The following is a 21,219-nucleotide window of genomic DNA, read 5'->3' on the forward strand; positions in this document are numbered from 1 at the left end:
CCTTGATGTATTTATTGATGTCCATTCTTTCTGTTTACAAATGAATTTCACAATGTACATTTAATACATATAAACCAAAATAATTTCTTACAATTAGATTGAAAATTGGCACTTTCACATCAAAGGGAAAGACCCATAATATTTGATGGTCAAGACCTGCATGTAGGATTTGAGGTGGGCCAAGGACCCACAGGATAGGTGGAATAGTTCTTGGTGTGGGCAACTGGGACAAGGCCATTTACCCCTGGCTGCTAGAGCTGGTCTTGGGTCGCTCCCACCCGAGCCTGGTGGAGGAGAGGAGGGCTGAAGAGGGCAAGATTGGCTGCTCAGGGCGGTACAGGTGTGTAAGGTACACCGGCATCATGGATCCAAATCCTCGCTTTTCTGTCAACCTTCCCTCGGTCCACTGTGATGGAGACAAAGATAAGAACTTTTTTATTAAGCATATAAGTGCAAGTACATCTGTAAATGAGTGTATATGGTTATATAGTGCTAAACATGGTTTTGTTTACGAGTGGTAATAATCTAATCATTCAAATTCCCTGCAACGTATAAGAACACTTCACTCTAGATGATGTTGAGAAGCTGTGTAGATATCTGGAACCTTAAAGCAGCCCCTTAACCTTTTAGGCTTCCACATGGAAGGAGAAAGTTCCAATCTTACCTGACTTGGGTAGTCCTCAATGATGTCAGCTGGGTTGTGGTGCAGTTCAGCTCGTTTGTCCCAGAAGCCTCGTTTGAAGACATGGTTGCCCGCATCAGCCTGGAGGAGATATGGGTCTTGGCGCTGTGGCCAGTACCCTGGGTAGGCTGCTGTTGTCCCCAGCAGTCCCAACATCAGTACTCCCACCGTAGCCAAACCCAACAAAAAGTCCTGTCAGGGAACGTAGGACACTAGCTCGTCTCAAGGAAGTACCTACATATCAATCTTTAGAAGCAAGCATATTTTTTACAACAGCTAGGTAGACTCAATATGCCTATCAGTCGCCAGCATCCCAATCAATTTGTACTCGTTCCTGTCCTCATACATGCTATTTTATTCAACTACTGACTTCTTCCTCCTAACCAAATTCTTGATGGCCTCTATACATCATTCTGGGACATCCTGTTGGACATCTTCCTTCAGGAGACAAGTTCAAATAATTCTTGAAATATCTCATCATTCTCGTGCCTTTCATTCTTTGTACATGACAATGCCGTTTGTTTTTTCCGAGATTTCTAATATAGATGACATTCAAATCCTCTCGTATGTCGTTTCTTATCCATTCCTTTAGCTTTTCTGATTAGCCTCAGAGCATATGTAAGGTTCAGTTTCTGGAAATGTGACCAGTGTTTGATAGCCATTCAATCCAACATACATAAAAGGACAGGTGTAATTTCAGACAATTTCAAAGCAAATTGTTTATAGTCAGGCAATCTGAGGGCAAGAGAATACAGTAAAAATCCACAACTCTGTACTTGGTAGCAATCATGTTTTCCTGCTTAAAATCAGGGTGCATGCAACCCACTGAAGTATCAGATATGCCTTATTGATATAAGACAGATGATATTTACTGATGAAACCACTGCCCAACTATATCTCATTTTATCATGTATGAGGGTTTCTTTAAATTTTCTTGAAAAGTTTTGTCTCCAACACAAACATAAATATTCAGGTATTCAATTTTCCTTGGCTTTCAAACCAGGTTCGTGAAACAATGTTGCTCTCACCTTCAACACAAAGTTCCACCAGTTGGACATGTCACCCAGCATCAAGGATCAGCCTCTACATCAGGAAATTCGCCACATTCTGCTTGTTAATATGATATACATGGTTTGCACTACTATGTGTACATCCCCAGCCCCACTAACGTCACACATCTGAGTCAATAACTAACTTCAAAACAAGAGGCGAGTTCAACAGAGTTCCACCAGTTGGACATGTCACCCAGCATCAAGGATCAGCCTCTACACCAGGAAATTCGCCACATTCTGCTTGTTAATATGATATACATGGTTTGCACTACTATGTGTACATCCCCAGCCCCACTAACGTCACACATCTGAGTCAATAACCAACTTCAAAACAAGAGGCGAGTTCCACAAAGTTCCACCAGTTGGACATGTCACCCAGCCTCAAGGATCAGCCTCTACACCAGGAAATTCGCCACATTCTGCTTGTTCATATGATATACGTGGTTTGCACTACTACGTGTACATCCCCAGCCCCACTAACCTCACACATCTGAGTCAATAACTAACTTGAAAACAAGAGGCGAGTTCCACAGAGTTCCACCAGTTGGACATGTCACCCAGCCTCAAGGATCAGCCTCTACACCAGGAAATTCGCCACATTCTGCTTCTTCATATGATATACATGGTTTTGCACTACTACGTGTACATCCCCAGCCCCACTAACGTCACACATCTGAGTCAATAACTAACTTGAAAACAAGAGGCGAGTTCCACAGAGTTCCACCAGTTGGACATGTCACCCAGCCTCAAGGATCAGCCTCTACACCAGGAAATTCGCCACATTCTGCTTCTTCATATGATATACATGGTTTTGCACTACTACGTGTACATCCCCAGCCCCACTAACGTCACACATCTGAGTCACAATAACTAACTTCAAAACAAAAGGCGAGTTGCCCCCCCCCCCCAACAAAGGGCTCCCTCAGTAAGACGTCGTTGGTCTAGTCAAATGATACTGTATATCCATCAAGCAAGAAAAAGGTTAACCCAAGCCTTGCTGGTGAAACATGAGTCTCCAGGTGTGCTCTGGCTACTGCTCAAGTTAATAGGGAATAGCACATTGCGTATGTTTCCTGATCAGATCATGGTTTATCAGTATGATCTGACACCGAATACTCAAGCAACTGGAACGAACTGAGTGAGTTTCAGTCCAACGTGAGTAAACTCCTGTGGGTTATAGTAATATTCTATGATTGTCATAACCTTAACAAAATACTATTACCTTCCGGTGAATGTTCAACTACTATTCTGAAATGACAGAATGAAATCGGTTAGGTAGGAAAGTACAGAGTTCAGCCTCCGTCTTGGGAAATGTTGATATGGAAGACGGAGGAGTTAGGAGGTGTCATGCCATTGACGATTCGGGATCGATCGTGGCAGCCACAATGACCACACACATAATAACTAACCCTCCATTAGCCCTACAAAGACCCGCCCCCGTAATACCATAACGGATTCTGTTGGGGTGTCAGTCTGAAGTTAAAGTTCCAAGGGTTATTTCAATAAAGCCATATCAATATAAGCGAAGTCACATCTGACCTTCATGTGTGCGGGAGGAGTGCGAGGAGCGACGGGAACCGCAGCAGCCGGTGCAAGTGATGGGCGTCAAGGGGAAGTGAGGTCTCCTACCTACCGCCGCCCTCTTATCTCCCCAACCGCCCGCGTGCGCGGTACCCTCATTCACCCCAACCCATGAACGCAGCCCACGTGCGCCTTCCTCCATAAAATACCTTCCAACGCACACCACAGAAAGCCCCGCCTCCACCTGCCCTCTCCACCAATCACGCCCCACCTCTCGACACTTTCGATCTACAGGCCAGTTAGAATGTGGGTCGCACCGAATCTTGACTAAATTTTTGAACTGAGTAAAAAGAATCATATCCCTTAAAAGACCTTGTAAATCTGTCGTGTTTAATATCTTCGGCCAAAGATGATAGGACCAGAGAAACAGATGTGAGGGTGTTACCTGCACTGCACCAACCCCATCGTAAGTGTCTGTCATTAACCACATTTTCGTCCGTGCAACAATCTGTTGGTTCCTCCATCTGCCAGGGATACCCGCCTACATTTACTCACATTTAAAATCTGGCCACTCAACATTCCTTAAGGGATCGGAGACAAGTGCTGTGAAGACTCCAGAAATTTCTCACATCTTGGGGATGGAGAATTGTTCCGGAATGTTACCTCACATGAAATTTAATATATACTCTTTATATAATCTTGCATAGGTCAACTTTTTTTCATAATTTACGAAACAATTGAGCACCACCTCTACTCTCTAGAACAGCCCTACATCGACAACCTCAGCACCACCAGCCTCATCTCACTTGTTTTACTTAAGTCAATGACAAAGTCGCTGGAGGCGCACTCATGTTCTACCTTTTGTCGCTGTGTCGCTCGCCGTTTCCCTGCACCAGCATGTCGACACCACTCCAAATATTCAGTTAAAATAACCAACGCGATTCCAGTTAAACATCAGTGTTTTCATCACATCTGAATATAGTCACAAACCTCACAGTTTCTATTACGGCCGAGGATCAAGAGAAAGCCGAGAAAGCCGTCTTTAGTAATCATGAATAAAAGTCGTCGTAAGATACATTCAAAGGAATCTCAACCCAGTGACACACTCCGTCTGGGCTTTATGTAACATCTGAAGTAATGGTGATGGTGATATATATTGGGACAGTGGCGGTGGTTATGGTGAGGTAGCGGTGGTGGTGGTGGAGGTGACTACTGCGGCTGTGGTGCTGATGATCCTGCTGTGGTTGTTATAATGATGCTGTTGGTGATGGTGTGGATGATACTGATGGTGTAGTATTGTAATGATGCTGTTGGTGATGGTGTGGATGATACTGATGGTGTAGTATTGTAATGATGCTGTTGGTGATGGTGGAGGTGATACTGATGGTGTAGTATTGTAATGATGCTGTTAGTGTGGTGATGCTGTTGGTTGGGTACAGGTGTCCAATGAACAGATGCTGCTGTTGCTGTGGTAGTGGTGCGGTATGGCCGTTGGCGTTGATAGGGAGGAGCGCTTAACCTCGCTAACAACGGACTTACGCTGATTTCGGATGGAAACGGGTTGAAACTTGTTGAACAAGTCAAAGGAAGACCATTTTTCACGGTCCGATTTTTTTTTTTTTTTTTTAGCTGAGCATCACGGGATAGTTTGGTAGTGTGGGTATTGCATATGTGGCGTCGTGCAACTGGTGTTGTACCGGTGGCGTCGTGCAACTGGTGTTGTACCGGTGGCGTCGTGCAACTGGTGTCATAAAGGCGTTGATTACTATTTGTATGATGGGGAGAGAGTTCTACATTCGTCTTGACTGACTCTTAAACTTGCATATATGTACACTGTACTATGTCTTTACTCATATGTAGACACACATACACCCCTAGCCTATACCAAGTGCTGGATAAACAGCTGGACGGACTGTGGACCAGCTGCCCCGACTAGGATTCGACTATGTGCTGGTTTGATTCCATGCGACCCGTGCATGCGTATGGTATGGTGTTGCTGTTGTACCGGTGGCGTGGTCCTTACAGGATTAACATGGCTGCTACAAAAGCAGCAGTTGCTGACAGCAAAAAAACAGCAAGAAAAAAGTAAGAGGTACAAGCAAACGGCTTCGATTCCTGACGATAGCAGCCACGCCGCCGGCAGCTGCTGATGACGTTGACAGTAATGCCTCCAAAAATAAACATTTCCTTTCTTTCAAGCGAGTTTGGAAGGATATATATATATATATATATATATATATATATATATATATATATATATATATATATATATATATTCGGGAGAAAGATCACCCGTGTTTGTTTTTCTCAACGGCATTAACTCCTTAATGTCATCTTTACTTCTGGACGACATACTGACATTTATATGTGTTTACTTTGAAGGTTAATAATGTGAGGCTTTAGGGAAGTGTTCATCTCATCGTTCCTTGTCTTGTATACTGGATCTGACAGGCACATTATGGTCAGTGCAGATGTCTGTATTTTTTTCTGCAAACTTCATCTGGGGTCTGTGAAAGATATAGTCTTTGGAAAAACGATCTCAATTTCGAGGTCACACCGGCCTAGCTGATCCTCTCACAGTGCTCGCTGTTAACAAAAACGCGAGAAATAGGTGGTTCGCTTGATTTTGTTTTGCGGCTTTATTAATTCATATCATGGGTATGGCCATTCTCATTAGCATCTTTATTTCAACTACGTCTGTGGGAGCTCTGGACGTAACCTCCAGCACGAATGACGTTAAATACGTGTGTGTGTAATTACCTATTTGTACTGTACGAGGAAGAAGTGTTACACTCGTGGGGCCCCACCTCTTGACCTGCAATCCGTTCTTATACTTTAAAAGAATTCCTTTATATCCTTTCCAGCAAGCCTCTTTAATATCATGTAATGTCCTGCGATTGTTATTTCCCTACATCTTTAGTAGAATTATGAACTATCGACATCGTCAAGCTGACTCAAAAACTTAGGCTGTGATCAAGTCATCCCTCGTCTTTCTCTCTTCCACGGAGGGCAAACTTAAGCTTAAGCCTCTCGCCTTTCCCTCCAAGTCAGCTCTCTTAATTTCGCAAACATATTTGTTGCCCTCCTCTGGACCTTTTCAAATAATTCCCTACTTATTTAAGTCCTGTCACCACAATGGAACCTTTTTTTCGACACTAGTTCAAAAACAGTTTTCAGTAACTGGATCCATCGATGCTGAAGCCGAACCAGACCTTCTTCTGAACCCAAAACGTTAATGTAACGCTTATCCAGTGTACAAATATCAGCCACACTAATATATCTTATCTAAATAAACATGCCAATCTAAGGCGGAGTCTTGTAAAACGAAGTGCACAGACTAAAAGATCCTCCACTAAGGTGCCTCGAAAAGTTACAAAAACACGGGGAAATTTTTAAATGTGAATCATTTCTATGTTGGGAAATTTTTAAATGTGAATCATTTCTATGTTGGTTATCAGAAAACGCACCCCCCCCCCCTCCCCTACAGCTTGATTAAAATTCATCCTTGTCTGAATACAGGTACTAGAGTACATCACACGACGGTCGTGATAGAGGAGCGAATATGTGATGGTTGGTGGTGCTCAACGTGATGATGTGTAGTTGTGGTTGTGGTGATGATGTACTGTGGTGATGCCGGTGATGATGATGGGGGTGGTAAGGACTAAAACCGTGACGACAGTTGTGGTGTTGATGACGAAGGTTGTGGTAGTGGCACTGGGGGTGGCATTACCGGAACTATTTTTGTTTACATTGACCATTCTCTATAGTACCCGGCATGGCAAGGGCAAAACGAGATCCAATTAGGAGCCGTCACAATAGTCAATCTTCGCTTGGTTGGTCCCAGTAAAGAAACTATGGGAAGCAGAAACCAGGCTCGTATCAAGGTGTCTTGGCCTTAATGTCGCAGAGCCACAGCCAGGCAGCTCACGAGTGCACAGGCCGAAATAATACCTCTAGAGCAGAGCGTTGGAACATCACGGTGTGCGGGAGATGATGGTTGGAGAGGTGACATCAGGTTCTCTTAATTCAACTGTGATGGTACTGGTGGGTGTGATAGAGAGCTAGGCTATAGAGGAAAAGACAGTCTTTATGTTTGCTTGTCTACTCCTACCACACTAAAATCTCTAAGTTTCTGTTCCCACAACCACAAACAGCATCGAAAGTACCCAATGGTCCTCTGCTGTTGGTACTCCCTCTGTACAGGGGTGGTGATCGTGGTGGTGCCCGCCGCAGTTGCCTGTCATCAGGTGGTACAGAGTAATGGTTGGTGGTCAGTCCGGGCGGCAGGGGTGATGATGGTAGGCGATACTTAAATGACACAGGTGTGCCGTGTGATGTGGTGTGGACGCCTCAAGGAGAGATGATACAGAATGATGCGGGAAACGGACAATGGAGAGAGGAGAGGAGGAAAGAGAAGAGAGATAAGCATGCAAAACCCTTTGCCCCAGACGAGATCCTGTCCAGCCGTCAGAGACTCAACACATCCCAGACACAGAATGTGACGGGCGCTGCATGTCGGTCTCATTTATCCGTCTAGTTGAACTCACACACACACACACACACACACACACACACACATATATATATATATATATATATATATATATATATATATATATATATATATACAAAGTATTACCCTTGTGAAAACTCGTCTTTAACGAGGCTGTACCACTGTTAGTTGACGAAAAGTACAAACTCATCGAAGAACTTTCGCTTAAAAAGTAGTCCATCCTGTCCCTACTATTGAGTGAAGCGCAGCTGTGGAGCTGCAGTAGCCCCTAAAAAAAGGGTCCTGGGGTCCAAACCTTGTCAAGAGACCAGATGTGCCATAAACGCCTCACATATAAAATGCCCTAAGCTTATGTAATCTTTTTTTCTTCAAAGGAACCTGCTATGAAAACAAAGATTCCACAACACTTCTTACCAGAGCACATCTTGAACTGATAATGGTGAAAGTGTGTTCCTAGGCTATTTTGTATTGTATCAGCTCACGTATCTTGCTGTGAAGATTACTGTGTACATGATGCTTAGGATAGAAAGCGCTTGTCAGTGGCTGCCTTACTGAACTGCCACTATACATATCTACAATAGGCCACTTTGATAAAGCTTTAGAGTTATTTTGAAATTGGTGCCAGGCTCAACCTTGATTATTCTTATTGACTGCTATGGGTTGTGGATAGGGAAATGGCCTTCCTTCGTATTCCTGGCATATATATATATTTCAAACTATTCGCCATTTCCCGCGTTAGCGAGGTAGCGTTAAGAACAGAGGACTGGGCCTTTGAGGGAATATCCTCACCTGGCCCCCTTCTCTGTTCCTTCTTTTGGAAAATTAAAAAAAAAAAAAGAGAGGGGAGGATTTCCAGCCCCCCGCTCCCTCTCCTTTAAGTCGCCTTCTACGACACGCAAACACTGGTAGAATATATATATATATATATATATATATATATATATATATATATATATATATATATATAGCAAGGTTGAGGAAAAATTGTATATACTGGCAAACACTGGTAGAAGTGTTACTCATAAGACCAAGTTCTGGCTGTGGAACTGATCAATAACAGCTTTTGGAATCGACCATCAAAAAGCTTATGAAATTCATTGCAGAACTGGGATAAACTATCACCAAATCCTAAGAATTTATACGAAAGTCATGAACTGCTAACACTAACAAGGCTTTATTTCTGGCATCTCCCAGCGCAACCTGGGTAAACCCAACATCTCGGGTTTCCACGCCATTGTTCGAACTAACCAACGGCTGGAGGTGATTCGGGCGTATAATACTATGTTCCCCAGGATCCATTGTGGCCACACTGCCAGTCTCGCTCGAAGGCGTTTATTCCATAACGAGGTGTAATACAATGCTGAAGAGAGGGATCATTTTCATATTACCGTTCGTGATTCTTTTAACCATTTATAAGTTCCATTTAATCTAAGAAAAATATAACTCCAATAGTGATTGCAAACTGACAATAATACAAAAAAAAAGGTTGTTTCAAGGTGCATATGTTTCAAACTGTTATATTAAGTTAGCATCCAGTATACGATCAGTTCCAGTTTGATGGATTCTGTTTTTAGGGGATTCACTGGTGGTGCCCCATCTCTTGAGCATTCTTACTTCTACAGTTTCCAGATTCTTATGCCATTCATCTACGTATCTAAATATTTTCTTGCTTCATGTCATTCTATGGCCTTTGGTTGATCTGTCTTTGCATCTTTCAAACACTGCTCATTGATGATATCAAACTGATTTCAAGACGTTATGAACAAGTCTCCCCCTACTTTCTTCTCTGAACAAATTTATAACTTCAAACCTTTCTACTGACTTGAAGTTCTTTCTCAATCAGCGTTAATACTGTGGCAGTTCTGAAACAAAATTAACCGCATGACTTCACTGATCCTCTTAATTAGCTACGTGACGAAAACCCTGAAGTGGGTGACTTCAACAGACTTGTACACAAAACAAATCTAAACAAATACTGCAAAACGAAAGGCATACCTTACAGTAAATGACAGTACACATGAAATACTGATACTGTGGCCAATGTCTGCATCAAGTAAACTAATCTGCCAACTGATAAAAAAAAATCTTCATAAGCTAATGTAACTAATCAACTATAAAATGCTGTAAGTTATCATCTGACGACTGGGGTCTAACAAAGGCCCTGTATTACCTCAATAACCACGACGTTACCCACGCATACAGCTAGGCTAAAGAACAACGGTAAAATTCTCCTCCTGAGGAAGCTGCCGCGGAGGGAATGTGCCGCATATTCCTTGCTATCTGCCTGCAGGCAACGGGATCATTAGTATTACTCACCGCCACATACTACCCACAACATCTTGAGATAAAAACAGCATCGTATTCCATATATAGTACAGATTATTTTCATTTAAGCTTATAGCTTTGTACGTGCGAGTGTCAGCACTCGCATGAGCGCCCGCACACTGGTCTACTGCCGCTGATGAAAGGACTCAATCCTCATTGAAAAATAAAAAAGAATTCCTCATTAGGTCCCTAGTGTCTTGAAGGAGGGAGGGAGGGTGAAGCCTGCCGCCAGCCCTGCTAACGGACCCGCCGGCGGCGGCCCACAAGTCCGCCTCCTCCCCACCAGGAGGGGTGACGCCTGCCCACTCCCCACTGGTGAGGGCGATAAGGGGCGGCGGCCTGGGGAAGGGCGACACGCAGCAGGTGAGGTCGGCACGTAGGGGAGTCGGGTAGTGACAGGCCTGGCCTCTCCCCAGCCAACCCTCATCATCACAATTATCTCCCACATCTCGACCAATACACACATAGCGTTTGACATATAAAGGCAGGACCGCGAGTACACTTCTGTATCTCAGTCCATATGGCCAGTCTTCACCACAACCAGCCTCACCACAACTCGCCATCATCAATCTCAACACAAAGCTACCACAGCCAGTGATCTCAACTCTTACCAACTCTCGTGATCAGGACTCTCCACAATCCTCCCGCCATACCTAATGCCGACCACTTCTAACCAACCGTATTACCACCCACTAAGTACAGCATTATCACCATTACTTCACAACCTTCTACTGTCATTCTCAACCACTATTCCTATAACCATCCCAATTAAAATGTTTACTATCGCTTTCTCCTGACTTCAATCCAACCACCACCATACACTGACTCCCCTAATTGACATCTTTCCTGTCGCCTCTAATTAACACACACATACACACACACACACACACCTGGGTTCCTGGCATAGGCTGGTGTGTGTGTGTGTGTGTGTGTGTGTGTGTGTGTGTGTTAATTAGAGGCGACAGGAAAGGTGTCACACACACACACACACACGGGCCTCTGTGGTGTTGTGGTTAGCGTTACTGACCTCGAGGTAGCACGAGACAGCCAGGGATCGGACGCCCACGGGTTCGAATCCTCGGTACTGGCAGTCAGCCTACACCCAACGGTGTTCAAACTCCACTCGGGGCTGGGTGATAAATGGGTGTATATAATGTCGAAAGGAAAATGTTCCATAAAATCAGCAAACGAAACAAAAAAACATCAAGATGTCAAACAAACACCTCAGCAAAAAGCATGTTAGGAACGATGTGCGATGAAGGGCTTACATAGTTTCAGAGTGATGGATGAACAGAATACGGTAAAAGACTACGAATGCTAACAGTATATAGGCGAAAACCATACGATGGTGGAAAACGTTTGAGTTGTGGCCCCAGGAGTGTAAAGCTCCCTTTCCGTATTATACTAATAGGTAATTACACGCATTCTGAGCCGTGCCCCCCTAAACTTGCAACTTGCAGCACAAAACCTACCCTACCACATACATCTCCCCACACCAATAACCCCGCTACCTCCCACACACAAACACACACATCCTCTTCTACACACAGCCCGCCAGACAAGGATCGGTAGGCTGATTACCCTGGAGCGAGTAATCCCAGTTCTTTAATGTTCCCCAAGGATAAACTCCTTTGACGCACCTCTCCGTTCAACACGACAGGAAGAAGCTTGCAGTCTATTAGCCACCGTTAAACGCGTCTGTAATCTATTCACCTACTCGTTTATCTCTGTAAAGGAGACTAATTCTTGGTAGAAAAAAAAATGGATAATGTATACTCTAATGAAAAAAAATGGAGAAAACCATTAATACACCACAACAACCGACAGGCATACATGTACCCCAGGACCAATGGCTGTCTTAGTGTTTACTCAGGTCCAAGTTTGCGCCAAGTCCAGTAGCAGGGAAATGTGAAATCCTTTGAAGAGAGAAGTTCTACGACGAAAGTGTACTTCCAATGACAGCTTCGCCAAAGATAAATTTGCAATTGAGGTGTAACCTCTTACAGGTAGGAAGACCTACACTTCAACACATTTCTAAAAATATACCTGCTAGTTCATGCTTAATAAGGATCCCAGGTCCGAGTCGCTGTGTGGTTAATATGTTGTTTTACTATATTTATCAACTCCTTTCTACCTCTCGTCCCTAGGTAACATACAGAATGTTTACTAATACTTGAGATAATGAAGCCCTTCAGTATAGCTATTTTCCAATTTTGAAAGTCAATATTATACAACGTAATGAAACGCTTTAATACGTTGAATAAAAAAAAAACATGCTTGGCCCAAGACACTCAGCATGAGGAGCAGCATTAAAGATAGAGTTCGTGGAATTTGTAAAGGTGCATAAATTGTTTAATCAGCACGAAAAAAAATAATATCTACAGACTTAATCTATAAAGAATCATATTTTGGCTCCATTAAAATGTCTAAAAAAATATATAAGACCACGACTTTTACAGGAAAATCCATATTATAACCCCCTTTCACTTAACTAAAATACTAAAACGACCTTATATATATATATATATATATATATATATATATATATATATATATATATATATATATATATATACATATAGCAATCTGGGAAATTTTTCAGAGCAAAAAATTTGCTTCAGCTCTAGAAATAAACATGAAGGGCGTAAATATCAAAGTACCCTTAAAAATGTTACCGAAGACTTCAGAAAGTAAAATAATATTAATACTTTGGGTTGGTAAAATGACTACGAAGCCGGACACATCTTTGCCAGAGATTTATATTCACCAAAATTATATAGAAAGATACTTTTATGAAAAATGTAAGTTTTGAAAAGTAAGCTGTCATTTTTTTTATCAATGTCCTCCGAACATGATGCCTCCTAATCCAGGATGTACGTTAGCAGGGGAAAATGGGTTAGTGAGCAACTACATCATGTACATAGTGATTTTATGAAGGAAAACGCCGACCATGTCTATTCATCCTTACCTAACGTGACTTATAACAGGTATGCTTTCATATTTTCTCATCTAAGTATATTTGACAAACACCACCTATAAAAAACTCAGGGGACCACGGTAACCAAATGTCTTTGACCGTCCAAGGAAAGAAAGACAAGACAATTACCTGGGCCAAAGGAGTGACACTTGAGCCAACGAAGTGGTGGCTCACTGCACAGTCATCACCAACCCTCCTGATAAGAGTGCAGTACATGTAATACACCTCCCTAGTTGGCCAGTAACTCTCTACTACCTATCAGAGAGAAAGGGGAAACCAATACGTATTAAAACCCAGCCGTGTCTTAAACTGTGTGAGAGAGCTTACCTTTCCCGTGTGCAATCTCCACCCGCGCTGGACAAATGGACGCTTCCCTTGATTGGAAGGATGACGGTACACAATCTATCAGCTCAGGTAATATACGCTGATGGTGATATGGCAAAGCAGCCAAAGGCAGTGTTGATCGGGACATCATACATTTTGCTCCATCCAGATGTTTTCACTACTCTTCAGTACAACAAATGATCATAGATTCAGCATTCATTTAGTAAGCACCAACAACCTTCACTACTATCGAGTCTCACATAAAATCGTGAAGAAACAGATACAAGTAAACGCCATTACACCTGATGTTAGGTTAGCTTTAGTATCTTTTGATATGAATGTTTTGCACACATACGATTCGACCAAATTTTACTTAAGTGAAAGTTTAGTGATGTAAACTTAGCTGTATGACAATGTTACAGTTTGTAAAGTAATCGGTACAATTACTCATTACCAGGTATGCTAATGTAACACGGTCGACACACCATCATCGGAAAACACACTAGTGCTCCTGTGCACCAACGAATGAAGTCTATTCCCAGCAAAGTCTGTGCAGTCACTCTGGTGATAAAAACGCGTCACTCATACACTACTGGCAAACTTTTCAGTCTGCTTTTTCGGGAAAACACAAATCACTTTATAATCGCGAATATTTTCAGTAACCTTGAAATATTTGGTCACGGCGGCAGTTGATTGTGTTCTGCAATTCCATCTGATTCCACTTTTCACTGGAATTAATCATGGTATGCTTAGCATTGCACTAACACAATGTTGTTGGTACACCATGCGGCCGTTGATGACTGACGCAGATCATGGAACTAAATGTAAACAAAGCCCGTTTCGAAGTCTCATTCCAAGTGGTATCGTTTTTCGAACAGAGATCGAAACAGTTTCTAAGAACATAATTTGCCCTTTCTCAGATTTTATAAAATATATGGTGCATTTTTAAGCCTTCCTTGACATTAATTTTCCTTTACTGATCCTAACAACCCTAGCGCATCTTAGCTTTTTCAGTACGAATTCTAATTGGTTTAAATCTTAAATGTGCTACCTTCCCTTAAAATAGGTTTTTGGGAAACACTTTTTCTAAAGGATATCACTTATTCAGAATAATAAAGTAAATGTTGCTATTACTTTGGAATGGGTCTAATAAGGGTTCAGTGCATCTCTTCTTTTAACCCTATTTATTCACTTTTCCTCCTATATTTAATACTTGTTCTCTTTCTCGTGCTGACCATATTTCCTTTCCAAATTCGTACTTATGCGACATTAAGTTATGAAAGCATAAACCTTGTAAAATCTAACAGCCATAAAACCCAAATTCTCCGTATATCACTTTCTAAGATCCCATGTTTCCCCTACGTACCAAATACAAAACGCCAGTAAATTGTAAAACTTTGCGAATGGGGTGTGTTTTGTAACAGGTCGCTCATTAGTAGACCAAAGATTCTCTCAGCTGCATTTATGTAGTTTGCATATTCGAATCAAACAAGATGGATTTCGGAGAAAACATCATCCTTTAATATTCTGAACAAACAAAGATTTAGTGATAGCCATCAACTTACCGCATCTAGCTTCTTCTGCCGCTAGAGTTGTGAATAATGTATCATAAATCAAAACTAATCAAGTAGAAAACTTAAAACCTTACATCTATGACTGAGTACTGTAAAATACAGAGGAAATAAAAGGTGTATTGATTTGAAAAGAAAAAAAATATACATCTATAAAATTTTTTACGTGAATTTCAGTTACATAAACCCTTAGTATTTTTTCCCAATCACACATCGCAGTTTCTTTGGAACCAAAGCAACATGGTCGTAAACACATCTCATTCTGGCTGTTGTATTAATGTCATCTGAAGGTCCCTACACATGTACAATATGACCCTGATATTATCAACTGGATTAAGGTCGCAACCCTTGTTTGACTAGTCCCATATATCGATGCTGGTTATACGCCTGTGGCTCCCCATTCTTCATGAGAATAATCTGTTCTAGGAAAGGCAGTGTCACCACCTACAGGGAGATCAAGAGCTGGTCTGCGATGAACTTTATCTATATTTGTGCTTTACAAACTCTACACATCAGTTGAATTAATGTCTCCATACAAGTAACCTGACCATCCCCATCACCTTAACAAATGTGCTCCAGACCACTGTAGGTATCGTTTCGTCTCTTGCCCGTGGTTAGTTCCGTCTGAAGATGGACTTATACAGTGGTTCAGGGTTTCACGCGTCAGCTGCAGCAGACACTGTGGTCCAGGCCGAGGACAGAGTTGCACATGAGGTTGAATATCATGGTGACAAGGTCCCTCTGCGTGGCCGAGCCAGCATGGTGGGCGTCACGACACCGGAGAAGGTCACTCTGGTACAATGGGTCGGACTCCCTACCCCGCCGGTACATTTCCTCACACTCAGAGATCTCAGCCAAGTTTAAGGGAAGGCTGGTATCCCACCACCACAGTAACCCGCCGCTGCCTGACTCCTGGGGTGCCAGGTAGTCCCGATAAGGCTGCTCCGGCTGGACCGTGTCGGCCGGTATAGACTTTGCTTTTTCGCTCGAAGCTGAAGAAAGTTGCACCATCTCTCGAGCCTGAAGTAAGTTGTGTTTATCCCTGTAGCGTCGTAGATGGTACAAGAACATCATCTCAATCCAGTCGAAGTTGCCATTGTTGAATGTGGTCCCTGTGTTGTGGATCGCAAATTTTCCATGTTGCCTCAGACGACTCTGAGGAAGGACTAACACCAGCGATCTTCGCGAGATCTGAAACATGGACACTGACATTCTATTTATAATTACTTCAAGACCAATTTCTAGGAAAGAGTCCTGATGTAACCCAGAACCTTTCTAGATGACCTTGTAGCCCAAGAGTGAGCTAGTACCAGTTGGAAGGAAATGCAGACTCCCTTGCGTGTTCAAGATACTTCTAACACCATACACGCTCTCTGCCTATAAAGACCTGATGTTATTAAACAGAAAATGATCGTTCAAAAAAACAAGGCAACTGTAACACGTAAACATAGGTAACGTTAAGCATCAGATGGGTTTTTGAGCAAAAAAAAAAAAGTCCAACGTAAGTCGATACGTCTCGTTTCCGCGGAGATGGCTCGCCCAAAAGCTTGGTGGTGACGTCTAGCAATAGTGAAAGTTGGATTTTTTAATTTGGCTTATATTATGTTACGTTGGGTGTTTGAGCGGCTGTTTCAATGTTATAAAATAGTGCTAGGTTAGATGTTTGGTTGCACTAATTTCTTTGTATAAGGAGGATGAATTTGTTATATAATAAGGCTAGGTTAGATGTTTGGTTCCTTTGGTGAAAATATGTAGAAATGGCTTGTCCTAAATAATGCCAATATAGGTCTCGTTTGACGTTGTAAAACTCCAGTAGCCACGGGTTAGGCTAATTGATGAGGCTGACTCACCTGCTCGAGTAATGGCACCACCTCCTTTTGAAGAGCCAGCATGAACCCCAGTGCGTGGCTGTTGTCCAGATTCAGGGACCGCTGCAGCAACCACGTCGAGTAGCCTGCGAAACACATGCTGCTATGTAACTTGAGGAACACTGCTAGCTTGTAACTTGAGGAACACTGCAAGTAACTTAAGGAACACTGCTAGTACGAAGCCTGACGAACAAATGCTATAATTTAGAATGTAACATGAGGGATACTGCTAGTATGTAGCCTGCTGAAAAAAATTGTACGCGAATTAGAAAGTGCTAGCATGTAGCATGGAGAAAACTGCTATTATGTAGCCCGCAAAATACTGCTATTATGTACATAAGAATGAAAAAATACTGCTAGTTTGTAGTCAGTCTGCAGAAAGCCGCATATGCAAAATGCAGAACATGCTATTGTGCAGTATGCAGACCACTGCTAATATGTAACCTGTACAACACTTCTTCAATAAATCTCAAGGAAAACTGCAAGTATGTGACCTGGAACACCGGTAGTATGTAACCTGAAGAACACTGGTATTATGTACATAACCTGAAAATACTGTCTGTATGTAGCAAGAGAAAACAGAATCATTTGTATCAATAAAACACGAGAAAAGCTCTTGGAGCATAATAGCAAATTACCCAAAGAGATCATAAAATCTCACCTACAAGGAGCAGGTCTGGTGGTACTTCGTCCCCCGAGGCCCAACTCCTCAGCTGGGCCATCTCAGCGGCCGACTGCAGCTCAGCACGCGAGACACTCATAAATCTCCTGAAGCTAAAGAAATTTGTTCCGTGCCGATATTTTTTTATAATTTATCACATAAGCTATCTTTAGAGGGAAGAGTTTACTCTCGTTGGCATCAACAGCCCGAGCAGTAAGAATTACATATCAGTTGTAACAATATTATCAACAGTAATATACGGATCCCGTAGATTATTGCACTTCATACCTTAGAGTAATGCGCATGCGTGGTTCGGCTTCCGAAGTAGCTTCCATGTCTTCGTACTGGAGGTCATCATCTCGGATAAGCGGCCGCAGTTCACGCCACTTCTTGGTCTGGTTCTAGAACAAGTATATAAAAAAGAATTGCTTGATCACAAAATGTCAAAACTGTTGTTTAACATGTTTCAATCGCTTGACACACACACACACACATATATATATATATATATATATATATATATATATATATATATATATATATATATATATATATATATATATATATATATACGTCCACACACGCACATATACATATCTATACATTTCAACGTATACATATATATACATACACAGACATATACATATATACACATGTACATAATTCATACTTGCTGCCCTTAGTCATTCCCGTTGCCACCCCGCCACACATGAAATGACAATCCTCTCCCCCCGCATGCGCGCGAGGTAGCGCTAGAAAAAGATAACTTAGGCCATATTCGTTCACACTCAGTCTCTAGCTGTCATGTATAATGCACCAAAACCACAGTTCCCTTTCCACATACAAACCCCACAAAACTGTCCATGGTTTACCCCAGACGCTTCACATGCCCTGGTTCAATCCATTGACAGCACGTCGATCCGGTGTATATATATATATATATATATATATATATATATATATATATATATATATATATATATATATATATATATATGTGTGTGTGTGTGTGTGTGTGTGTGTCATCAACCATTCATCACCGAATAGTGAAAACAAAATGTTTACATTTGTACAAAAATAAACGTCCGATTACTTTCGAGTACATTCACCACAGAAATTATATTTTGCACGGCATATCATAGATATCTGCTCACAGACTTTGCCACTTACCAAATACATGATCATATACTGATATTCACTATCAGTTCGATTGAGAAAGGCCTGGAAAATATTCCTGATCTTTGAATCACCCAAAAAGTGTATCCAGAGCGACTGTTTCTTCTCAATTCGCTTCCTAACACAGGTAGAGAAGGTGTGACGTTGGTCGTAGGACGCTATGAGGCAAGGAACATATGGCAGCACTCCCTTGGTGACGCCAAGGATGCTGCTTCCGCGTACCAAAAGGCATCCGTTTTTCTGGTTATCCTCCTCGACCATTCTCCCGATAATTTCTTCTCCTCTTCTTCCCTTTGTCGTATTTTCCTCGCAGTTCTTAGAAATTTTGTCATAGAAGACGAGTTGAGGCAACAATCGACTGAGTGTCTGGTAGTCATCTGTAGAAACTCCAGTCGGTGAAATCCTTTTCAGACGCACCTCTCGAACACCTTTAATTGCAGCTGCGAACGCTCGTGAGTCTTGGCTGTTCGGGACAACAGAGCTGCCCATCATCCAGTCATCATTAGACCAATCCGTTCCGTTTGTTCTATAACTAGCAGCGTCTCTGAGATTATATATATAGCGATGTAACATCCTGTCAACGGGAGTATCTGTAACTGTGAAGAGAGCGGAACACATATCACCTTTATCCTGGTTGACTCCTGCCAACTCGCCAGCCTTCCAGGGCCTCGACGTAATCGTGTTCAGAGAGGACCAGTATTTCACCATTAAGAGAATACATATCACACTTAAAGGAAATAAGAGTTCCTGATATTTCATTTTATATGCATATCACTTGTGTAATCGGTCTGTGTTAATATCCAAGACAAAGCAGAAAGAGATATTTGCGTCGCTTGGTATTTACAAGAACTGAGGCATACACAGCTCGGACACCATATTCATAAAGTTTCCTCCTGCAGTTTGCGTTAATTATGACACCATATATACAAAGTTTCCTCCTCCAGACTGCTTTACTTATTTAACGCACTGTAATGAGCCCAATGTATGTACTTTCTGATAAAGTGGGCATATGTTTTGGGTGAATACATTTGCACCCGCACGGAGATCTGCGGATTTTTTTTTTTTTTTTACCATTTTTTAAGCTGTTGGAACACTTACAGTTCTATTTAATGTGTTAATGGGTATATATATATATATATATATATATATATATATATATATATATATATATATATATATATATATATATATGAGTAGCACTGATTTATTAGGAAGAATCAAAAGAAAATCATAGTACACATCAGCACAATTTGTAATACGTACAGTTAACGTTGACGCCAGTCGCTAGAAGGGTTTCTTGGTTATCAGTCATACCAGTGTCTGTATCATTATGTTGGCAGCAGGGAATTTTTTGCTCTTTTATAAACTGCCTGAAAGAAAAGGAACATGATCTCGACGATTCACTCCGACACATGGTACAGCTCAGATTACAAGCACGAAGATGAGATGGATTGAAATTCATTCTTTAGTGGCAGTCTTAGCAAAATTATAATGTAAAAATCTCTTCTAAAGGAATTTGACATGTAACTCATGCGGATACGTCAAAATGAAACTGTCAGTTATTTCTAAGCAAACCAAGTAATTTATCGAATACTTGAGATATGTATGGGAAGCTTTCATCATTTCAGACACTCCATGTTGATCAAGATCCATTGATACCTACTTTTATCCAGTTTAACAATCATTACATTCTCCATGGTCTCTTCATTCAACCTTATGGCTGCTGTATGTAATGCGCCATCCACTGCAACTTCACTCATGATTAGTTTTCTAACTGACGACTTACCCCTGTGGAATAATAAGTTTGGTTTATCATTTGCTTTTCCCAATTTTTGTTCGTGTTCCCCTTCCCTCTCTAAGCGCATTCATTTACCTTCAAGAGCTGCATGGTTGTTAAGCTACATATATATTTTCATATACGTCTCTACATTCTTTTTCTCTTTGACATCTATTATACCATGACTTACTTTTCTGATAAGCCTCTTTCTGTTACTGAAAGGTGAATAGCACCCACGTACTGACCTCTTCATTACTGACTCAACAACAAAGGAGGTTGAACTCTGAAATTTTTCTCTTCTGTATCTTTCCTTGATATTTACTGTATCTTTCCTTGATATTTAAGTCCCTTTCTTACTAGTTATTTTCCTGCGAGTCCCATAATAAAAGTCGAGTATCTAATCACAAACATAAGCTGCTGTATGTAATAATGAGACTCAACATCGAACATGTATCAAAGCCTTTGACTAATATAGTACTTGGCATCCTAATCGAAGAAATTTCTATCAACTAAATTCTATGGTTGTGTGTTTTTCTTCCCAAGGTGTTCCTCCTCAAGTACCCTTAATTAGGATCCTCCTTCACCAGGAATTTTCCATCAAGGTTTGTCTTGCTGGCTCCTGCTCCATATTGATCGAACCTTCATCATTTTCATTGTATGATGTTTAATCCTTTCAGAGGGTACTGTACCACCATACAATTAAACAGGTTTTTCTGATTATTATTTTTTCCATTAAATAAAGTATAAAGTGACCATTATTCTATCTGTGGCT

At 41.6% G+C, this 21,219-nt stretch overlaps 1 protein-coding gene across 2 annotated transcripts; it reads right to left on the reverse strand.

Moving 5' to 3' along the window:
• Window positions 1-92: 92 nt before the first annotated feature.
• Window positions 93-19,568, reverse strand: LOC139764523 (uncharacterized). Of its 2 annotated transcripts, none has more exons than XM_071691194.1 (6): window positions 18,665-19,544; window positions 17,783-17,895; window positions 17,495-17,607; window positions 16,816-16,919; window positions 665-874; window positions 93-406 (listed from the first exon to the last, which is right to left on the reverse strand). In XM_071691194.1, the coding sequence occupies exons 1-6, from the start codon at window positions 19,427-19,429 to the stop codon at window positions 239-241; spliced, it is 1,473 nt and encodes a 490-aa protein (XP_071547295.1). In that variant the 5' UTR covers window positions 19,430-19,544; the 3' UTR covers window positions 93-238. The 2 variants fall into 2 exon arrangements, 1 of the variants encoding a protein (XP_071547295.1); XR_011716399.1 differs by lacking the exon at window positions 93-406 and adding an exon at window positions 15,526-16,156 and having other exon boundaries at window positions 741-874; window positions 18,665-19,568.
• Window positions 19,569-21,219: the final 1,651 nt, after the last annotated feature.

The sequence above is a fragment of the Panulirus ornatus genome, chromosome 50 (assembly GCF_036320965.1).
Source record: "Panulirus ornatus isolate Po-2019 chromosome 50, ASM3632096v1, whole genome shotgun sequence".
NCBI lineage: Eukaryota > Metazoa > Arthropoda > Malacostraca > Decapoda > Palinuridae > Panulirus > Panulirus ornatus.